General features: G+C 41.3%; 1 protein-coding gene across 1 annotated transcript in view; it reads left to right on the top strand.

The window, feature by feature from the left end:
• Positions 1-6,169: 6,169 nt before the first annotated feature.
• ntng1b (netrin g1b) overlaps positions 6,170-21,375 on the top strand; it is a 54,469-nt gene continuing 39,263 nt past the window's right edge. The window contains 3 exon segments of the mRNA XM_079611658.1: positions 6,170-6,320; positions 6,322-6,411; positions 6,414-6,689. Coding sequence (XP_079467784.1) covers positions 6,276-6,320; positions 6,322-6,411; positions 6,414-6,689 — 411 coding nt within the window. The 5' untranslated portion in view covers positions 6,170-6,275.

Raw genomic sequence — 21,375 nt, 5'->3', positions numbered from 1 at the left:
GTATCCACAGTGGTTTTACAGGGTACCTGAGAGTCCGTAACCAATGCGAGCCATGTGCTATGAGTGTCGACTGACTTAAAAATACTTTGGTATGCTTCAGTTGCCTGGGGAGTAAAATACAAGCGGACACAGGGGGGTGTTTTCAGAGGTTCTGAAAAAAAAAGTAGGAATGAAAAAATACCCAAGCCACCACTACACTTTTTTCTTGGACATATGGGACACTTGTAAATCATTCATGGTCCTTTTTTCATAGCAACATCTCTTATTTTCCAGCTGTTGGAATCCAGACGTAAAAAAATAAAATAACATATAAACTGCAGAAGAGAATATTTCAAATGGTATTTGCCCCTCTTAAATGAACAGTTCACCCAACATATATAATTGAAAATATAATATTATAATAATATGAAAATACATCATTTGTTCAACTTTATGTCATTTCAACCGTATTTTTTTCTGTGAAACACAAAGGGAGATGTTCTCAAAAATTACTCAAATTACAGTTAATAGGGACCGAAGCTTTCAGAACTTACAAAAAAAAAAAAAAAAACATAAAACTATCATAAATGTGGTTCATACAACTCATGACCTGTATGAATTTGCAGTAGTTATTCCCTGATGATATTTCCCTCAAAGGAGCTTCTAATTTCTCCTTTTCTATTTCAGGGAAGAATGAGTTTGGAACTTTAGGTTTCATCCTCATCTTCATTATGGTCTTAAATGCTGATGCTTAAAAGTGAATTTAGTCACCACAACAATATAACTAAAATTTGGAAAGACGAATATTCGCTGCTGAATACTGCTGATATAAAATGAGCATTGGCCAATAACCATTATGGTACCGATATATATATTACATCGCTATTTATAATGATATCAAGGCAGAAAGATAAAATGTTTTTTTTATTATCTCAATGCATAGTTCGTGAGGAAGCCAACTCTGACTGATTTTGGAAAAACCCTCCGTTTATTTATGATGAGCTGGCACTTCCAAGGTCTCCATTCATCTCTAGAAAATTCCAGGAAGCTCTCGTTCCTTTCTTATCAGCCTCCAATGTATTAGTTTTCTCTCTAATGCAAGCCTGATAAGCTCACACTTCTCAAATTCCTAGTGTTAAGTGCATGGAAAAAAGTCTCTCCCATCTCTACTGTAACCCAATCACAGGACTGGGAGTCTGAAGCTTTATCTGGATTAGGAGTGTGATAAAACACTTGTGTGATATCGGACCGCACCTTATCTATCCCTCTATCCATGACTGCCGCCTTTAACTTATTGCCTGTTCTTGCGCTTTAGAGCAGCCACTATTTCAGTCCTATTACTGACATTTTTTATGAAACTCATGATGCTGACGGCTATACAGTAATGTCTTATTAATCACATCCTGCCCCGTGCCGGGGGCTGAACGTGGTAATTGGCTCCTTGTTAGACATCAGCATGATTGACAAAGCACATTTAGAGGCTGCTCCGTCTCATCTATCATGGCTCGTCCCCCAATTTGAGGGGGCACGGACTTAATCAAGTCAACCATTCATACCCCACCATCAAGGATTCCTTGTTTTGATGGATATGATGGAGGAATGCAATCTGAGACCTGTTCTGTCATACTGTATGGCCAATGCGTGCATCATTGATTTTAAATGATTGATAGTTACTAATGCACAGAAAAAAGTGAAAAAGGTACTCTAAAGGACTTGTTCTCCTAAAAAAAAATTGTTTCTCCAAACCTGTTTGACTGACTTACTTCTGTGGAACACAAAAGGAGAAGTTTAGCAACATGTTCACACTTCTCTTTCCCACAATAAAAGTGAAAGGTGATCAAGGACTTTCAAAATCCAAAAATGTGAAAAAGCATCATAAAAGAAGTAGCTTCTATTTAGGTCTGTTATCACCAAGAACGATAATTAAGACAATTAAGATAACAATATTAGTGTCCACACCAATGGAAAATTTTCTGTTTATTAAAAGTACACACTACGGGTACTGTATGTTGTCTGTTGCTTTAAATGTTCAAGCTCATATACATAGGTTTCTTGTATACAAACAATACCGGATGCGCGCGCATCCAAGAGGCAAGACCGCTATATGTTATGCCGAGTTCTGTAACAGAACATTGTAATCAACGTAGATTTCGCATTGTTTGTAAATTCTTGTTGACTCAATAATAAACTGCAATTTCAGAGTTGAATATGTTTGCTTGTGTTTCATTTGCATATTAATATAACATTATGTAAAAAGTTAGTTAGTTGACTAGTATGAAATTGTCCAACTAAGTTTGCGAATCATAAAAACATGACATACCCTATGCATTTCGGTTAGTTTACAGCACAACAGCTCCGTGTCATCTCTGCTTCTGCTAGATATAGCCGTAAAGACTGTTGCTTTCTGCCTCTTAGATGCGCGCGCATCTACGTGATGACGTTGCACAGAAACCCGTGTATAAGTCAGGTGGATTCTGATTGGCTCTCAGTGTTTCTATTGTTCATCAGCTAGAAAAAATTGCAACGATAATGTTCCTTTGTGCGGTTATAGTCTTGGTTACAACAGTTCCCTATCTGTAAAGTCACTTTGCCATAACATCTGAACTTGGTTATTAGGTTTTAGAGGTCCATATGTCCAACCCCATTTATTCTATCCGACTTATTTGTAAGTGTGAACTCGTGAATAGCTCAAAGCTGTGCAGACCAGAATTAGTGCTCGGGAAGCACTCTTTCTCCTAGAGAAACTACGGTGACCACATCCGGCCTTAAGGGAGGTTTATATGTGGAATACGTCCCATAGACTTACCAACCAGAAAGTACAACACATGGAAAGAAGTCCCTGCGGTAGGTTCTAGATGAAAAGGGAGGAACCACTACAAATGCAGCTCTGCCTAGGGGAAGACACGTGTTTACCGTTAGAGAAACCATATCATGGACAATACATCATATGGGATTACCATCATGGAATCGCTATATGGAGAACCTAGCCCAAATATTCAGGCTGACCTGAAAGGGCATGAATCACGAGTACTGGGCCTGACGTCATATTCCTCCACCGAATTCGACTGCTGCAGTGTGCTGAGGGAAAATTAATTTAGGGTTTGCCAGTCCAGGAACAGGAACATGGACAAAAAAACACAAGTTATCACCTCAGGGAGGGGAAAGGTGCTGTGTCCAAGCAATACACCCGGCCCGTTCTCCGTAACTTACCTGTTCGTACCCAATATCACACAGGAAACAACTGGCTCAACCCGGGTGTTATAAATCTTGCGAAAGTATTGGGTGTTGCCCAGCCTGCTGCTTTACAGATGCCTGTTGGAGAGGTGGCATTTGGTAGGACCCCAGAGGATGCAACACTTCTCGTGGAATGGGCATGGACTCCTAAGGGTATGCTAAGTGTATACTGGTATACACCTGTATACCAAGGTATACCAAGGCAATGGCATCCACAATACAATGGGCCATCCTTTGTTTGGTGACAGCCTTTCCCTTCTACTGTCCACCAAAACAGACAGAGAGCTGCTCACAGCTTCTGAGGCTCTGGATGCACTCCAAGTACACACGCAGGACGCGTACTGGACACAGCAACAAGGAGAGCACAGTTCCTGCATCCATCCCAGCTTAGGAATATCCATGAGCAGCTCTTTTAGAGCTTTAGCCTGGTGGATCTGCAGGATGGCCATGGCATGCAGGCCGGAGGCATCTAGTCCAGCAGCTCCGTAAGCCTTCGCAGTTAGAGATGAAGTGAACTTATAGGCCCTGGACAGGAGTCTGGGAGGATTCCGCCAGGTGGCAGTGTTTTGCAGGCATAAATGCACAGCAACCGCATGATCCACTTGTGGAACATCCATTTACCCCCTGGTCATTTCACCCTCGAGGGTAGTGAGGGTGGAAGAGCTTGTGAAGTGGGACCATAACTTCGTCAGCTCTTCATGCACTTCTGGGGAGAAAGGCACTGGGGCGGGGCGTGGCATGGCATGGCTGTAGGTCACACTCCGAACCCAGAAACCAATCATCCAGCCGCAAGTGCTCAGGACAAGCATGGCTGCCAACTCTGCATCAGACTCAGAAAGAGCGACCGCACCCGAGGGTGGAGGGTGGGGTCCAGCCAAGCCCTCATTGTCAAAAGTTTAGACTTGGATGAAAAATTGTCAAAGTCATCTGGGAACTTGCAACATGCAAGACGAAGAACAGGAGGCCACTGGGGATTGACCTAGCAGATACGCTCCCATTGCCATCGCATCGCCCTCAGCGCAAACCACCGCGGCCTTGTGAGGTGACTCTGAGGTGAGGTGACTCTCTCTCTCTTACCAGAAAAGTGTAGTGTTACCATGGTCATGTTCTTGCAAATATGGACATGAGACATCCGCGAAAGCTGTCACGCACGACAAAGATTGCGGCCATCCAAGGATGAGAGATATCAACCGCACCTAGAAACACGTTTTTAAAAAGACACTCTCTGTCTTTGCTTGCTCTTTTATAGGAAAAAAAACAATTTGATAGGGAACTGCCCTTTCAGGCTTGCTGAAGCACCCAGGTGAACTTTCTCTGCACTTTTCCCTGCCCTCTCCACGAGAAAGACCGCTACAATACGCTGTCCACCAGCAATTCACTTTCTTTCCAGAGGATGAATAGATTGAGCTTGGGTATAGGTGACACTCACTCGGCTCCAAAGAACAAATCTGGATGAGTGATGCACATCGTCTCCCTTTTATAACCGTATGTTCAGTGGGAGTGCCATGCAAATTCCACTCACCAATTCTCATTGACCTTTTCTCGAAGTTTCGAAGGAGTTTGGGGCTCCCAAGTGCGACCCCTAGTGTTGAAGTTGAAGTGACTGACAGACAGGGATCTTATCATCATAGTTGTGGTGTGGACTTTGCTACTCCCATAGAATTAGGACAAGTATAACAACTTTATAGTTAGAATTATCGTCCTTCGTGTGAACGTGCCTTTACTTACATGCTATATCTCAAGTCTTCTAAAACCATATGATAGCTTTCCATGAGGAAAAGGCAGACATTTATTAAAAGCCATTATTAATTGATAATCTGTTCCTCTAGAGCACCTTTAAAATCTCATTAATGTTCATGTATATTCAAGTATGTTGCGTTAAAATGTGTGTCACACCAGGTTTGACGTCAGTGATGCCAAAGGTCATGGTTTATATCTTTATGTTTATGATACATAGTTTATGTATCTGATCCCAATGTACCAATTTTTGATATGGGCATATTTAAAACAAATATCAGATATTAAGAGCTACAGTATAACAGATTGGAGATTTTAACTTAAATGTCTGTCTGTTCATCACACAAAGTAATTCAATTACTATAGAAGACTTAAATGCAGTGATTGAATCATACAGGCTACTTTGATGAAACTTTTATGATACCTATTTTGCCATATTTTGAGCTTGACAGCCCCTGGTCATGAGGGTCAGTAAATGATGACAGAAATGTAATTTTTGGGTGAACTAGGCCGACAGGTATTTCAACCTGACTTGACTCTTAAAAATGACTTTCATTTGCTGTAACCTATGGCCTGGTTGATTCAGTCATATAAAATAAATCCAATTAAATATTTCTTACTTACTTTATATAAAACCAGTTACTTTTATGTTATCACATGAAGCACATTTTAGGCCACCTGACAAAATATTTTTTTTGCAGTGTAGCACTAGTAACAATGGCCTCTGTCTCTGACATTAAAAGGCCTATGAAATGCATTAAGGTCTATAAAATATGAAGTGTGCATACTATTTCTATATCTAGAAAAAAAATAATGACCTCATTCCGCCACTGCTTGCCTCACACTAGAACAGAATTTTCGAAATCTCAAATTGCTGAGAGACTATTGAGAGTTGCCCGTTGGAGAGATGTGCAGACTTAGACGGTCTATTTGTGCCTGCAGGGATGTTTGGCTATTTGTCTTCCGTAATAAGCAGGTATTTTTAGGATATTTCTCTATGAAGTCCGTCTCAACAATAGAAAGCACTTGACCTGCACCTCCTCACCTTTTCCACTGGGCTCCTCGTTATTTGCACAACACCAATCCTGACAGCTCCTCCACTGATACACTCTTGTTTTCCTCTTCTTTGTTCTTATCCCCCACAGACTGCGGAGAGTACACTGGAAATGGCGATGGACAGGCAGATGATCTGAAATGGCCTCCACTAATGGCTTCAAGAAGGAATTAATATCATTCTTTCACACCGGTGACCTGCACTTACCGCAACTTTGTCAAAACACGTTCAAGAGCCCCTGCAACACAATCAGACAAAAAGAAACACATAAATGAAATTAGAGCAGTCTAAGGAAGCTGAGTCAAAGCTGGCACTGATGCCGGCCTCTTCTCCCCATTAAAGTTCAGTGTTACCACAGAGGCAGTCTGCCTCGTCACCCTCTGCCTGCTTATAATTTATCAGACTCCATTTAATGAGGCATCAGAAGAAAGGCGCAACCATGTACTTGCTGCTAGTGTTTGTACTACAGGCCCTGTGGGTGAGTTGGTGTCATGCCACGCAGCATTACCCTGCCTCATGGGGGCACTATGATGTTTGCAAGTCCCAGGTATACGCGGAGGACCGCCTGGCCTGGCATTACATGGCCTGCCAGCCTGAAGCCACTGATATGACCAAATACCTGAGAGTGTCTCTGGACCCACCCAACATTACCTGTGGAGACCCACCTGAGATGTACTGTGCCCTGGTGAGTTTGAAACAGTTTTATGAACTTCTTGATGGGTGTCAAAGAGAACCATTTAACTGGTTTACAATTACATTAGGCAAAACACACTTCTTTGCCTATATTATTACACGGCTGAATACTTGATTCTTATTGATCAATTGTGATCAATTATTGATCAATTCAGCAGTCAAAGTTTTTGTATTTTGAACATATATATTTTGAAACTATATATTTAAACATTGTCACACAGGCAATACATTTCCTACATAGCTTTCTAGTTTCCTGTCATATCAATACACAGACAATTTCTACTCAGTTTCAATTTCATGCCCCTTTATTTATTTGATATGTAGCCACATAATAAGCAGTATAATGTACATTTGTCTTGAAAGTGTGGGGTCAGGATTTCTTTGTTTGTTTGTTTTTTAAGTTTTTTCACAAAGTGACAGTAAAGAAATGTATAATGTTTAAAAACAGATTTTTAAATGCTGTTTTTATAAACTTTCTATTCACCAAAGAGTCCTGAAAAAAGTATTACTGTTTCCACAAAAATATTAAGCAGCACAACTGTTTTCAACTGTGATAGTGAGAAATGTTTATTGAGCAGCAGATCAGTATGTGACACTGAAGACTAATAATGCTGAAAATTCAGCTTTGCCATCACAGGAATACATTTTAATATTTTTAAATATATTAAACATAAAAACATTTTAAAATATATTAAAATATAAAACAGTTATTTTTTTGTAATAATAATTCCAAATTTTAGCAGCCAATGAAATTATAGGGCAAAATAGGTGATACATAAACTTTCATTCATGCATGGTGTACATTGAAAGAAGGCAAGGTCATAAAATGTTCTTTAAATATTAATTTATTTCATGCTCACTGAATTCACAACATATTCTGGGAAAATCTCACAGATGGTCAACAGAACTGCAGCAAGATGCTCATATGCTAGCATGATGAGTACAGTTAATATCAGAATTTTATGAACATAAAATGTTCATACAAAAATCCTTTCCATTCCGTTATAATCCATTATATCTTTTTCGTTGAGACACCTTTCAATGACATTTACAACAAACTATGGATCAGCAAATCAACCCAAAAAAAGTGCGAGAAACTCTTGGCATGTAGAGTGACAGATCACCTGATATAAGTGAAATGTCAATTATTTAACATGTTTGAAGGTAATGTATTTTATTCATGAGGGGCTTTATACAGAAGTGCATCCAAGAAATAGTGTCAAGCAGTGATAAACTGTCAGAAAGCGGAATGCAGTAAATGGACCTTTGGAGAGACAGGGGCTAGTTGTCACATGGGCTGAACCATAGGGATCTGAGTTAAAACTAAAATTACACAAAAATGTGTCTTCTCTAGCGGGTATTTTGTATGTTGTTTTAAAGCACATTGTAATTTAGAATATTTTTGTGAACTCCAACATTATATTTTGAATGGTGACCGTAAACAAAGGTATAATTTTACAGCAAGGGTATTTTTCATAAATTTCAGGTCGGGCAAGTAATTTAATGAATTATAAATGATATATTATAAATGTAATAAAATCACATGTTGGCCAAAACAATTATTTGTTTTGTTTTGTGTTTCATAATTGTGGAAGCTTGTTTCCACCACAGAATAAAACACACACACGAAAAAAAGGTAATTGCGATTGTTTATGTCACAATTCAGATTTTTTTCTCGCAATTGCAAAATTATGGGGAAAAGGCTTTCCTACATATAGGCTCTTTTGACAAAATTTAAATGGTAAAGCAATTAACAGGCATGTTCTCCTTGTGATAACTTACCCCAATATAGTGTGGCATTACCCCTCCCCCATCCCACATCAACCCTACATTACAGCAACTTTCTTTAAAAAATAAACCAACCCTGAGAAATATTCACCGGATTAAAATAAGTCTAGTTGTCACATTACTAGACAACATGTTTCCTCTACATTGTTATGGTGAAAAATATGTCTCTGTCATTTTTCTCAAGATTTATACCCCAATCACGTACCAATTTCTGTACATCTAATATATCTGCCCACCTTTTGCATGTTCACTTTATAGGCAAATTACAACCAGTTATAGCTTGTTATAAAAATATGTTTTTATTTTCATGACAGTAATCTGACTACAAACTGACAGTCAGTCTAATGAACATCAGCATTACAGTGGGGCCATGCCTCAGGCCATTCTAACCTATGTTAGGTCAGCATCATTTGAGGTAACAAGCCAGTCATGGAGGTCCATGTTGATAAAACATGGACCAGTAAAACAATGAGAGCTGATTTTTCGACTCCATCGTGCCTTGGGGGAAGTGAGGTTGGGGAAACAGGGGTGTCATGTAACAGCAATGAGGAGTTATGTGTTAAGTGCAGTGCTCAAGGGCACAATAGCAATGCTCAGTGGTTGGTGGTACAAAACACAGAGTATCTTGTTACTCAGCAATATTTTCTCTTGATGCCTCATTAGGCTTTTTATAGTGGGAGGCGAGTGCAATATTTCTGATATAATTACACAGTTAAACTAATTTACTAACTGCACACCATGGCTTCAATCCATTAAAAGATTCAATCAGTTGTGTTTGCTAAGAAGCTTAAACTTCCTGGCATGATCAAATATGATAAAGGGAAAAGGAACAGCAGATGGTTAATTTAAGATGCTATCAAATTTTTATGAGTAACCCCCTAATGTGAGATAGAAAAACACAGATGACTGGTGTAAAGTAAACAAGGAAATAAAGCACTGCAGTGGGCCCCATCCCAACATGCTCAACAGTTCACCTTGTGTGGAACATAAATTCAATGAAATACACACACACACACACATGTTGTTTTATGGCGACTTTCCATAGACGTAATGATTTTTATTTTGTACAAACTGCATATTCTATCCCCTAACCCTAACTCTACCCCTGAACCTACACATCACAGAAAACTTTATTTAAAAAAAATATATATATAATAATTTTAAAAAAACATAATTTAATATGATTTATAAGCTTTTTTTTCTCATAGGGACCAAAATATGTCCCCACATCGGAGGGTGTAGCTGAACACACACTCACACGCACATTCAAACAAATATACATGAAATTTAAAATGTGTTCAAACCAAAAAACAAATGGTACTTTTGATAAACTAAATTCCAATTCTAACGAAAAAGAGAACTGTGAATGTATATCTTAAAATTCGCAATTGCATGTTATAGTCAGAATTACGATATATATATATATATATATATATATATATATATATATATATATATATCGCAATTCTGACTATAACATATATATCGTCGCTGTCCGATTAAAACCGCGTATGTCCATTTTGTCGGTCTCGTGAAGTTTCATCTTAAACTGATGATTTATAGGTGAGTTATAGGCTAATGATAATAAATGTGTCTGAAAAAATAACTAGGCATTTTAATTGTTTACTGTCTCATCCAAGGGCGTCATATACTGACACTTTTGACATTTCGTCTACATCCAACGCACATGGCACCCTTTAGCGTCAATATGACACGCACAGAGCTTTGTTCGGTTATGGTTGGGTTTAGGTCTGGGGTAGGGTTATGGTTAGACCGCTAGGAGGCGCCTTCTGGCCCATATCTATCTGCGTCTCATATTGACGCTAAAGGGTGCCATGTGCGTTGGATGTAGACGATATGTCAAAAGCATCAGTATATGACACCTTGGGATGAGATCGGGCTGTTTATTAATAAACTGTTGTTTTCTAAATCAGTCTCGGCTAAATATCTCCATCTCCGCTGTTAAGCGGATGCGCCTTTAGAGAGAAATGCACCTTTCATACGGATTACTGTACATAATCAGACAGTATTAGCTTTCGATTCGAATTTGTTCGTTTTAAAGTGGACATTTCAAGCTTTAGCCTATATAGGCTATATTTTGTTTCAGTTATCGTGCTCCAGTTCACAGGAGCTTATTGCTTATTTTACAAAAGCACAACGTTTTCTTGTTATTGTGAGTTTACACAAATAAAAGTAGGGCGAATAATGTATTATTATTTTCTGTATGACCAGAAATTATAGAGTATTTTAAGTTGTTTCCACTGTTGATAGGAAGTGTTCGCGTCCGCGCCTCCGTGCCATGCAGTGCCAGCTCCGCACTTCTCACAAACCCTTGGATATGCATCAAAATCTTGTTTATTTGTGATAATTTTAGCTCTGTATTATTAGCCTATAATAAATGTAAAAAATAATGATGATAATTATTATTATTATTTGCGTATACGGACCCCAAAAGTCAGGTGACTGTAAGTGTGCAAAAACTGTTTCCATTGCAGTTTTGCGAAATATTCACTTTCTGGCAGGTGAAATACTGCATTATAATGGTTGTATTGGCATTCTAAAGGTATTTTAAGAGGTAAAAAGTAGACATTTAATAAACTGAGACGTAGGCTATTTAATAAACTGAGCGTAGCCTATTCATCTGTCAATATGAAACGCGACTTGGCCATTCTAATTAATGATCGGAAGAACACATATCGACCATCGTTGCTGTAAAATATGCACGTATGTCCATTTAAACTCGATTTTGGTGTGGAAATGTGGATTTTATCATTACACTGGCAAGAATATGGTTACGTTTAAAGATGTCGTACCAAGTATGACAACGCTACGTCAACTGCTTTTGAAATTACTGTGTTTTTTTCACTTCCTGAAAAGTAACCGTTTTGGACATACGTGAGTTTCATCGGGCAGCGACGATATAATTTTAAGATATACAATATATATATACTCGCAAATCTGATAAAAGAAGTCAGAATTTATGAGTTTATATCTTACAACTCAGACTTTTTTAACTCGCAATTACAAGTTTATATTGAAATTCTGGAAAAAAATCTGAACTACGACATAACCTCGCAATTACGAGAGAAAAAATAGAATTGTGTAGAAATGTGATAACATTACGCTGTTATCAGTTTCTGTTGTCATTTTGTCTGGCTCAACTAGACACTAGTGGAAGTTAGTGTAAATAGCCTCGGCCAACAAGACGGGATATTTGCACTTGGTGTAAAGACTCAGTTTAAATACAAATAAATCTCCATTAAGCATTTGTATTATAAAACATAGGCATTATTATGAGAAAAGTCAATGTGACTCCACTGTCTATAAGTGAACAACAGGGTGATAATTTACTGTTTCTCGAATATTAAGTATGTCTGTGGGGAACTATGACTCAAATTTATCTTATTGAAGTTACTGTTTTCCTGAAGATCTTAGATTTCAGAAAAGTCTGCCCACAGGTAGATTCATGACAGGAATTTTAAGTAGCTTGCGGTGCAAGACTTTAAACATGTTCCGGGGGAGAGAGATTGTTTAAAATAATCTAAGCTAAAAACACAAAAGGCATCTCATGAGCCCAGCCAGCAGTTATATTCCAATGTGGATCAGTAGTATCGTCTCTTATATCACTAAAGAGAAGGGAAGCTTGTCTCATGGTCACTGCATTGGCATTTGCATAATCAGTATACAGCATAGAAAATGAGTATGGTAAAACCTTGGACTGGTGCAGCCATCTCTAGACTTCATATTAATATTAAATAAATTATTTATGTTAATTTTACATTAAGATTTATATAATACAATATAAAAATACAAGTGATTTAACATAAAACCATTTACTTTACCATAAACAGTGAACATGTTTAACTGTTTGGTAACTTACAGTTAACCAATTAACAGCTTTTTACTGTATACTGTATAGTTTTCATTATTGTTTTTTATTGTTGTATTTTTATTTTGTAATAAATATCTGATAACTGAATTTTCAGGAATTGTGTGAACTGACAAAATATGTGAATGCATAATTTAACTGATGAGCAGTTATAAAAGACAAATTTTAGAAGCCATTTTAGATACCATTTCTGAGACGACATGTTCCCCAGTTTCAATGGCCATAATGCTGCTGGACATAGTGTCCTTAGTATTATGACATTGGACACTATTATTACAAAGAGAAAACAAACATCTTTTTTAGACCAGTAATTTGTGCTTTCTAAATATTACCTCACTCTATATGAAGCCTGAGCATGAGGACAACATGACCTGTGGATCCACAATAGCAATGAATCTGTTGTGTTTTATGATCTATCACTGCTTTCACTCATTTATCACCTACACAGAGGTGGGAGCGTGAGTTCCACACACACACATAGCAGAAGATGGAGTGTATGGGACAGTTTTTTTGCAGCAGGGAGTTAACCCTGATATTATTTTTAGCTGCAGCAAAAAGGGAGTGTGTCCAAAAACATGTAGATGAGCCTTTTCTCCTCTAGTTCTCTCTAACCTTACATCTTCAGCTTGTTTGCAACATCAACAAAAATACAGCATAAAACACAAAGCAATGCAACGTTCTCTCCCATTCTTACCCATTCTCCCACTCTCGTCCATTCCCTGCACCATGCAAAAGGCATATGGAAAGACCTGTTACTCATTTTAATTTGGTATTTAGGCTTCACAACATAATTTTGTCCACAAAGCTAGATCTCGCTATTAATAAACCGGGTTTAGCATAACACATTAATCTTGTTAATTAAAACAAAATGTTCAATTACTCTACATCTTTTCTAATTGTTTTTAGGAGCGGCCATGAGTACAAGGATGTTCTTGCAAGATTTTAAAGATCATTTATGACTACTAAAGTGGGACAAGCAGTGCACCTAAGAGTTGGTACTTCCGAAGTCCAGGGAATATTAAATCATTTCAAGGAATGCTGAAAAAATCTCAAAGGAAAGACTTTGCATTATAAATTAACTTAATTGCTTTTGCATCAAATTCTAATAGCTTGTTCTATTTAAAATGTTACCGATTCCTGGTATTTGGATGCTGAATGCCACTATATACATTAGGTAAATGAAGCACACATGCCACGGCACACGTAACTTAAAGACCATATGGAAACTAAATTAGGATGTTTGTGACTTTCATTCCGTGTGTGTTAGCTTTAAGGTAATCCATACGCTTAAAGGTTAACTTTCAGCAGGTATTCCCAATTAAAATGTGTCTTCAGTCTTTTCCTCAGAAAAATGCACAAAATGCAATCTTTGATGGCTGAGATGTAATCTAAATCAGTTCACAAGGTCCTGACTCAAAAGGAAAGGAATATGATGATGGATGGATGGATGGATGGATGGATGGATGGATGGATGGATGGATGGATGGATGGATGGATGGATGGATGGATCCTATATGGAGGGTTGTCAAATAGCTGCTTTAAAGCTGAAGCTTAACAGATGCTTCTCTACTACAAAAATGAAGAGCACAATATATTATTGGTCCATAAATTTGAAATTACATTCCAATGCTAATATAAATTTTAAATAATTTTAAAGTGGTCCAGACCACAAAGTGAGACCACAAAGTCATCCTTTAGCTCAGAGCAAAAAAACTTATGAGAATTTTGTTGCACATTGGCAGCAGTGTTCTGATTACTATAGCAGTCATTAGATTACTATAATTCTTCTGAACTATGACCTGCTCTTACAGAACGCATGAATGTGAACAGAGGTGCCAGATTACAATGTGGTCCACAGGCAGCTTACGCAAGAAAATGAGGATGAGTGTGCAGCTTAGCACTGCTCTGAGATCATCTGAATATTGACAGACTTTATGGCACGACTGTCTTTGTTTAGGAATGATAAGCAAAGCTATATATAGAGCCTCTTGTTTGGTGGTTCAATTGTCAGTCGCTGAATTAAGTTCAAAGCACTCTACGGACAATGACATCATGACAAGCCCTGACAAGGCCATATGATATTTTCTCTTTTAGGTTGTATTTGGATGAGGATAAAATGGCATTGAGCTGGGGAATATGACTTTGAAGCGTCCAGACATTTAATTTATCAGTGATTATGCAAAGATAAAGAGATTAATAATGCAGGGATGTATAAACATGACTGATGGTTTTCAGGATCTGTAATTCTATTGTTGATGTGAAGAATGGTGAAAGAGCAGACAGAAATGAAGAGTGTGAAAAAGCTATGTCTACACACATACACACCCCCACACATTGGGTTTCCATGTTTTCTGGGGACTTTCCATTGACAGAATGATTTTTATACTGTAAAAACTGTATATTCTATCCCCTACCCTAACTCTACCCATCACAGAAAAGCTTTTGAACAGCCAGTAGGCCCCTTCCCAGTGTAGGCTTCTGCACACTTCACCAATGGAAGCTTGTGCGTTATTGCTCTCCTGGTCTTGCATATCCAAACCTTCAGACTGACAGCAGAAGGTCTGGACTCCATAGCAGCTTTCAGGCCAAAGACTGTTATGTAAAGTAACCAAGCACAATCCGTTTTGTTCAGCGTCATGTTTAGGGGCGTGAAAATGTAAAGTTGATGTCCGTACAATAACAGACCAGCATGCAACCAATAATTAATTCAAGTAATTAATTGCACATTAGTCTGTGCCGTAAACTTCAGATACTTTTGAAAATCCAACATTTAGTTGATTCTGATAAATACTCATTGTAAACACAACGGCTTCCTTCTTCCATGAGGGGGTTTGGCATCACAACGTCTTTTTTTTCCAGACGGACTGTTAAAGAACACGACACACACTTCTCCCGGAAATCCTGAAGAATGATAACTTTGAAACTCCTGAAGTTCTTTCCATTTTAAGTGCCTTATACATCAGACATTCAGCCAATGGTGCATAGGCATAATGTCTGAGGCTGAGACTAGTAAATTAATGGTTGTGTGGTAAACCCTTATATGATGAGATTCAAATTACTAGCCTCTGGTGTGCAGTCGTTCATTTAAAAAGAAACAGAACAAGATTAAGAACACTTTCATGTGCATATGCACATGTTGTGATTTTAGTTTTTTTGTATGAAGTTCTCCTGTGTGTATTAATACAAATAATCTATGCAATTTATCCACAGAATAGTTTTTTTATTTAACAGATTTCAGAATTGGAAAAAAATATAAAGGCCCGCTCACACCAAGGATGATAACTATATTAGTGTCCACACACAATCGGCCAATATTGTTCTGTTTATTCTAAGCGCGTTGCAGTTCCCTTTCGAGGGAACGAGACGATGCGTCGATGACGCTTTGGGAACGCTCCCAGTGTGAATGCGTCTGAAGCATCTATGTCAACTAGTCCAATGGAAAGAATGAACGTCACGGGCGGGTGACGTCATGACCAGGAAGAGATAAAAGCGCATCCGGTGAAACCGGGATTAGCTTCTGTTGCCTCAGCAAGCGATCTGTGTCAAACCTGTCTGTCTTATTTACTGTTGTCTGTACGATTGTATTTGAGTGAAAGAATGGCGAAACAGTTATACAAGCTCTGTGCTTCTCCCTGCCCGCGTTATTTAACGGGTGGAGACACACACAAGCTTTGTGTGATGTGTTTGGGAGTGGAGCATGCGGTATCAGTCTTCGAGGGGGCTGATTGGCAACATTGTGAGAAGCTTCCGCTTCGCATGCTCCGTTCCCGCCTGTCACTTTTTGAGGAAAGTGGCCAGGCTCTCGCTCCTCAGGGTGCAGGACCCGGTGTTGCCAAGGCAGCACGGAGAATGCATTCCTGGGGATCGCAAAAGGATCTCTCAGAGTGGGGTGGAGACGGGTCCGAGAACCTTATCTCCTCCCTTACTTGGGGGATCCAGTGCTCTCTCTCTCGGGTGTCGGAAGCCCGTGCTGCGGCTTCTTCCGCCCGGGGAGAGAGCCCAATGATTCAGTGCTCTAGCTCCGAGGAGGTAGATGTGCTAAGCGTTGACAGTGACACAATCAGGGGGGAAGAGGATTCGCCACCTCTTTCCACAACTTTTCAGCCCCCAAGTGCATGTATATTCAGAAATAAGGGGGTTGAGAGAGTATGGCTATGGGACCATGCTTCGGGCAGAATAGACACTCGCGAGCTATCTGTCTCTCCATTCAGCATCGCCCCGGAAGACCTCGGCTTTGCCCACTAGACCAATAAAAACTACTTCGAATCTAGTGGGCAAAGCATATACGGCAGCATGTCAAGCCGGAGCCTGTCTTCATACTATGGCAGTGCTCCAAGCATATCAGGCTGACCTGCTGGGGGATTTGGACAGGAGTGAGGGAGTGGGGCCCGATGAGGTTCGAGAACTTCGTTGGGCCACAGATTTATCTCTCAGGGCTGGGCTGCTAAGGAGACCACCAGAACAATATGGGGTGGTCTATGGCAGCCCTTGTAGCCACTGAGAGGCACCTCTGGCTTAATCTTGCTGAAATAAAAGAGTAAGATAGATATTTTCTGCTAGATTCACCTGTTGATCCTTCTGGCCTCTTCGGCGAGGCAATTAATTCGGTCGTCGAGAGGTTCCAGGAGGCTAAAAAACAGTCAGAGGCTTTTAAAAAATGTCTCCCTCGCCGTGTCCAACCCCCTGGGGCAGCTGGGCATGAGCGCTCTGGCAACCACGCCACCCTTTGTTGCCTCGGGGCGCAGCGGCCTCCAGCGAGTTTCTGGTGCAGTGTCAACTCGTCATTGCGTCAGACTCGCGCCCTCTGAGGGGGGGTTCAAAAACAGTCAGTTCGAGCGGTTCCTGCCAGTATGCTTCAGGGCTAACTCAATTAAACCAGAGGCCAGCAGCGAGAGGCTGGTTCCCTTAGTAGATTTTCTGACAGAGTGGAAGAATCTGCCAAATATATCTCAGTGGGTCCTGCATATAGTAGAAAGAGGGTACAGAATCCAGTTTGGTTCTCGCCCTCCACGCTACAAAAGGGTGTTGCTTGTGTTAGTACGTCCCGAGCAGGCTCTGGTAATGGAGCAAGAGGTGAAAGCTCTGTTAGCGAAGGAGGCTATAGAGCAGGTGTACTCACCCGACAGAGAATCGGGTTTTTACAGCCATTATTTCATTGTTCCAAAAAAAGGATGGAGGGTTGCGTCCCATATTAGATCTTCGTCGTTTGAATCGTTCAGTTCAGAAACTCAAGTTCAAGATGCTGACACTCAAACCGATTGTGACGCAAATCAGATCAGAGGACTGGTTTGTCACGATAGATCTGAAATACGCATACTTCCAAATCTCCATCCTCCCTTAGTATAGAAGGTTCCTGAGGTTTTCTTTCGGGGGCAAAGAATACCAGTATCGGGTACTTCCATTTGGTCTAGCTCTATCACCCCGCACATTCACGAAGTGCGTAGATGCAGCTCTGGCCCCGCTCAGGCTGCAGGGCATACACATTCTGAATTACATAGACGACTGGCTGATTCTGGCAGGTTCAGCATCGAGGTGTCGTCCTCGCTCATATGCAGAAATTAGGGTTGAGGCTCAACGCCAAGAAGAGTGTGCTTTCTCCAGTACAGAACACCATTTTTCTTGGTGTGGTCTGGGATTCGTCACAATGCGAGCCGTCCTATCGCCCGCTCGTGTAGCCACTATCCTCACAGCCACGAAAGAGCTAAAGCTAGGCCAGTCACGCACTGTTAAACAGTTCGAGAGACTGTTAGGCCTCATGGCAGCAGCGTCAAATGTGGTACCCTTTGGCCTGCTGTACATGAGACCTTTGCAGTGGTGGCTCAGGACCAGAGGGTTCTCCCCGAGGGGAAACCCACTCCGTACGATCAAGATCATTCGGTTGTGTCTCAGCACCTTGATTATATGGAGGAAACAATGGTTCCTGTCCCAGGGTCCGGTGTTGGGAGCTCTTTGCCATCGAGTTGCGATCGCGACACATGCTTCCATCACCGGCTGGCTAATGGAAGGCCACTCAGCTCCCAGACCTCAGGGAGTTTTACGGCTAAGCAGAAGTGGATCTGTTCACGTTTCGGCACACGACGCACTGTCCACTTTGGTTCTCCCTCACTCACCCCCTGGGGCTGGATGCTATGGTGCAGACGTGGCTGAGGCTACATCTGTACGCATTTTCCCCTGTTGCTCTGCTCCCAGGAGTTCTGGAGAGAGTCCGCCAAGACAGAATAAGCCTTCTGCTACTAGCACCACACTGACCGAGGCGAATTTGGTTTGCGGACCTAATTCATCTCCTCGACGGCCCTCCCTTGGAGATCCCGATCAGGAGAGACCTTCTGTCTCAGGCAGGGGGCACAATATTTCACCCCAGGCCAGAGATTTGGAAACTGTGGGTCTGGCCTCTGAGGGGGCCCAACTCATAGAGAGTGGTCTCTCAACCGAGGTTGTTGAGACCATTCTAAGCTCCAGAGCTCCCGCTACGAGGAAACTATATGCACTAAAATGGAAAGTTTTCACTTCTTGGTGTCACCAGCGGCAGTGGGTTCCAGTTAACTGTCCAGTTAACACAGTACTGGAATTTCTACAAGATCGCTTTGCTGCAGGTTTATGTCCATCCACTCTGAAGGTTTACGTGGCAGCCATTGCGGCTTTCCACCCCGATGTGTAGTACATATTTGGGTCGAGACCCCCTGAGGCTGAGGCTGAGGCCTGCAACTCGCCCTAGGGTACTGGCCTGGGACCTTTCTATAGTTTTAGAAGGCCTGTCTGGGGCTCCGTTTGAGCCCTTAGATTTGGTCTTAGAGAAGTTTCTTACATTTAAGACCAACTTTCTGCTAGCTATTTCGTCCCTCAAAAGAGTCGGAGACCTTCAGGCCCTTCCGGTTTCCCCCACCTGCCTTTAGTCCGCACCGGGGATGGTCAAGGCATTCTTATACCCTAAACAGGGATACGTCCCTAAGGTGCCGTCCATTATTCCGAGGCCTATTGTGCTGCAGGCTTTCTGTCCTCCTCCATTCACTTCATCGGACCAGGAAAAGCTGAACCTCTTGTGTCGAGTGCGAGCACTGGACACTTATGTTCATCGGCCTTCTCCGTGGAGAAAATCCGAGCAAGTGGATTTTCACAGGTATCGTTACCGAATACTGAAATTTTGGTACCGTGACAACACTTATCTGAAGTATATTATAAGTATATCATAGCTGGCCGACTCGTATGCAAGTGAGATAGCCTTGACTACCCATTTGCTCATCCTCTGCTTAGATACTGGGAACCCTTTCCGGGTTTACCCAAAACACAAACAACTAGTGCACATGAGCATCTAATGCCCTGACTGGGCAAAGCAGATTCAGCTTCTCTTGGTCAGACATCCGGAAAGGAGGAGGACAGAATGCCTGCTGCACAATGGATCTAGCCACATTAGTGGGGACCTTGGGAACGTAACCTGGCTCCATGCCAGGTGCAAATTTTAAGGGAGGCAAATTTCTCCAATTCTTTTGAGAGACTAAATGGCAGGCAGAACTGTTTTGAGAGTGAGAAATTTCTCTGGATCTTCTATGATAGGCAGTCGTTACAGCTGCTCGTATGCAGGAGTATCAGGTTCAGAGTCCTCAGTATCACCTGTCTCGATACTAACAACATCCAACTCCTCAGAGCTGGATAGTTGCAGTACCGGTGCTTCCAGTACCAGGGTGGAAGAAATCGTTGTGCATATTTCCAGACTCTGAGATAAAGCACCGGACCCAGCAGATGAGGCTCTACCAAATCCATCTGCAAACCCTATAACAAAAGTCGCCACTGTGCCTCAGCAGCAGCGGGACCAGACCAAGGAATGTGCGAGGAATGCGTGCCAAGGCGTCCTCATCAAAGAGCTTCTATGGGATCGAAACTTGCCGGCCTATAAAGTTTGTAAAGATAATGTTTAAAGGAGTCATGACCTGTAATTTTCACTTTTCCACGAGAATCAATGTATGTTATGATTGCCTAACGATTATACACTGGCCGGGAAGCTGATATGTAAAAGTGAAGCGATGTTTACCCCTGGGTTCGTAAACCAGCCCACTTGCTCGCACACTCAAATACGAGATTTTAATTCCAGCCCCGACTTGACGTCAAGACGGGGCCGGATATACCATATATGGACACCGCAGACCTATGCTGCAGGAAGCCCGCCCTGCCCCTCTCCCCCTCATATTCATTTGCGAAAGATGCAGAAACGTAGTGCACACGTGAGTTGCTCTGTTGTTGACGACTGCCAGAATCAACATGTAACTTAAATATGTTTTCTCTCCCAAGAACGGACCAAGCTGTCAGGGACCAGTGGATTAAATTCATTTTTAATGACGCGGTTTTCTACAACCCTTCCCACTGGCTTAAAGGTGCCATGTGTAAAAATTGAGGTAAAAATATCCCAAAAATGAGCTACACACTTCAAAAGAATGAGAAGAAATAAGGGCGATGATGTCATTAAAAAAATATCAAGTTATAGTGCTGCAGAGATATCAACCTTAATTAGCATTAGCATTACTAGCCACGGCCCGACAGGTGTTGTAATACCAGTTTCGGCCATGGGAGGCGGTATGCGGGCAACATAACCACCAGCCAACCTGCAATACACGAATAACTCGCACGGCTTGTGGGCGTACTTGAACCTGATGTCAATCGTGTGGAAAGTACAGCCCACTACTTCATTTCAATTCAGGGAAGAGAGCGGAAGGATGGCTGAAGGATGATAGCGCGGGGGACGGCGAGCGAACTGCAGCGCATAGCCTTGTTTTACAACGTTCAGCACCCATTCTGACACGCCCGGGATCGCTCCCCATGCTTTCGCACGCATAGCTAGGGGCAGAATGGTCTCCGTGTTCTGACCGCCGCACTGCGCGGGTTCGAGAAACTGAAACGGAGGTATCAGCGCGGCACGCGCGCCCTCGTTGTCTGAATATTGCTGCTCGCTGACGACAGCAGCCGCTGTTTCACATTCAATGACTCGGTCGCTTAGGACGGAGAACAACTT

This window comes from Phoxinus phoxinus (genome assembly GCF_949152265.1).
Source record: "Phoxinus phoxinus genome assembly, chromosome: 5".
NCBI lineage: Eukaryota > Metazoa > Chordata > Actinopteri > Cypriniformes > Leuciscidae > Phoxinus > Phoxinus phoxinus.
The sequence above is the reverse complement of the archived record's forward strand: the minus strand, read 5'-3'. Positions and strand labels throughout refer to the sequence as shown.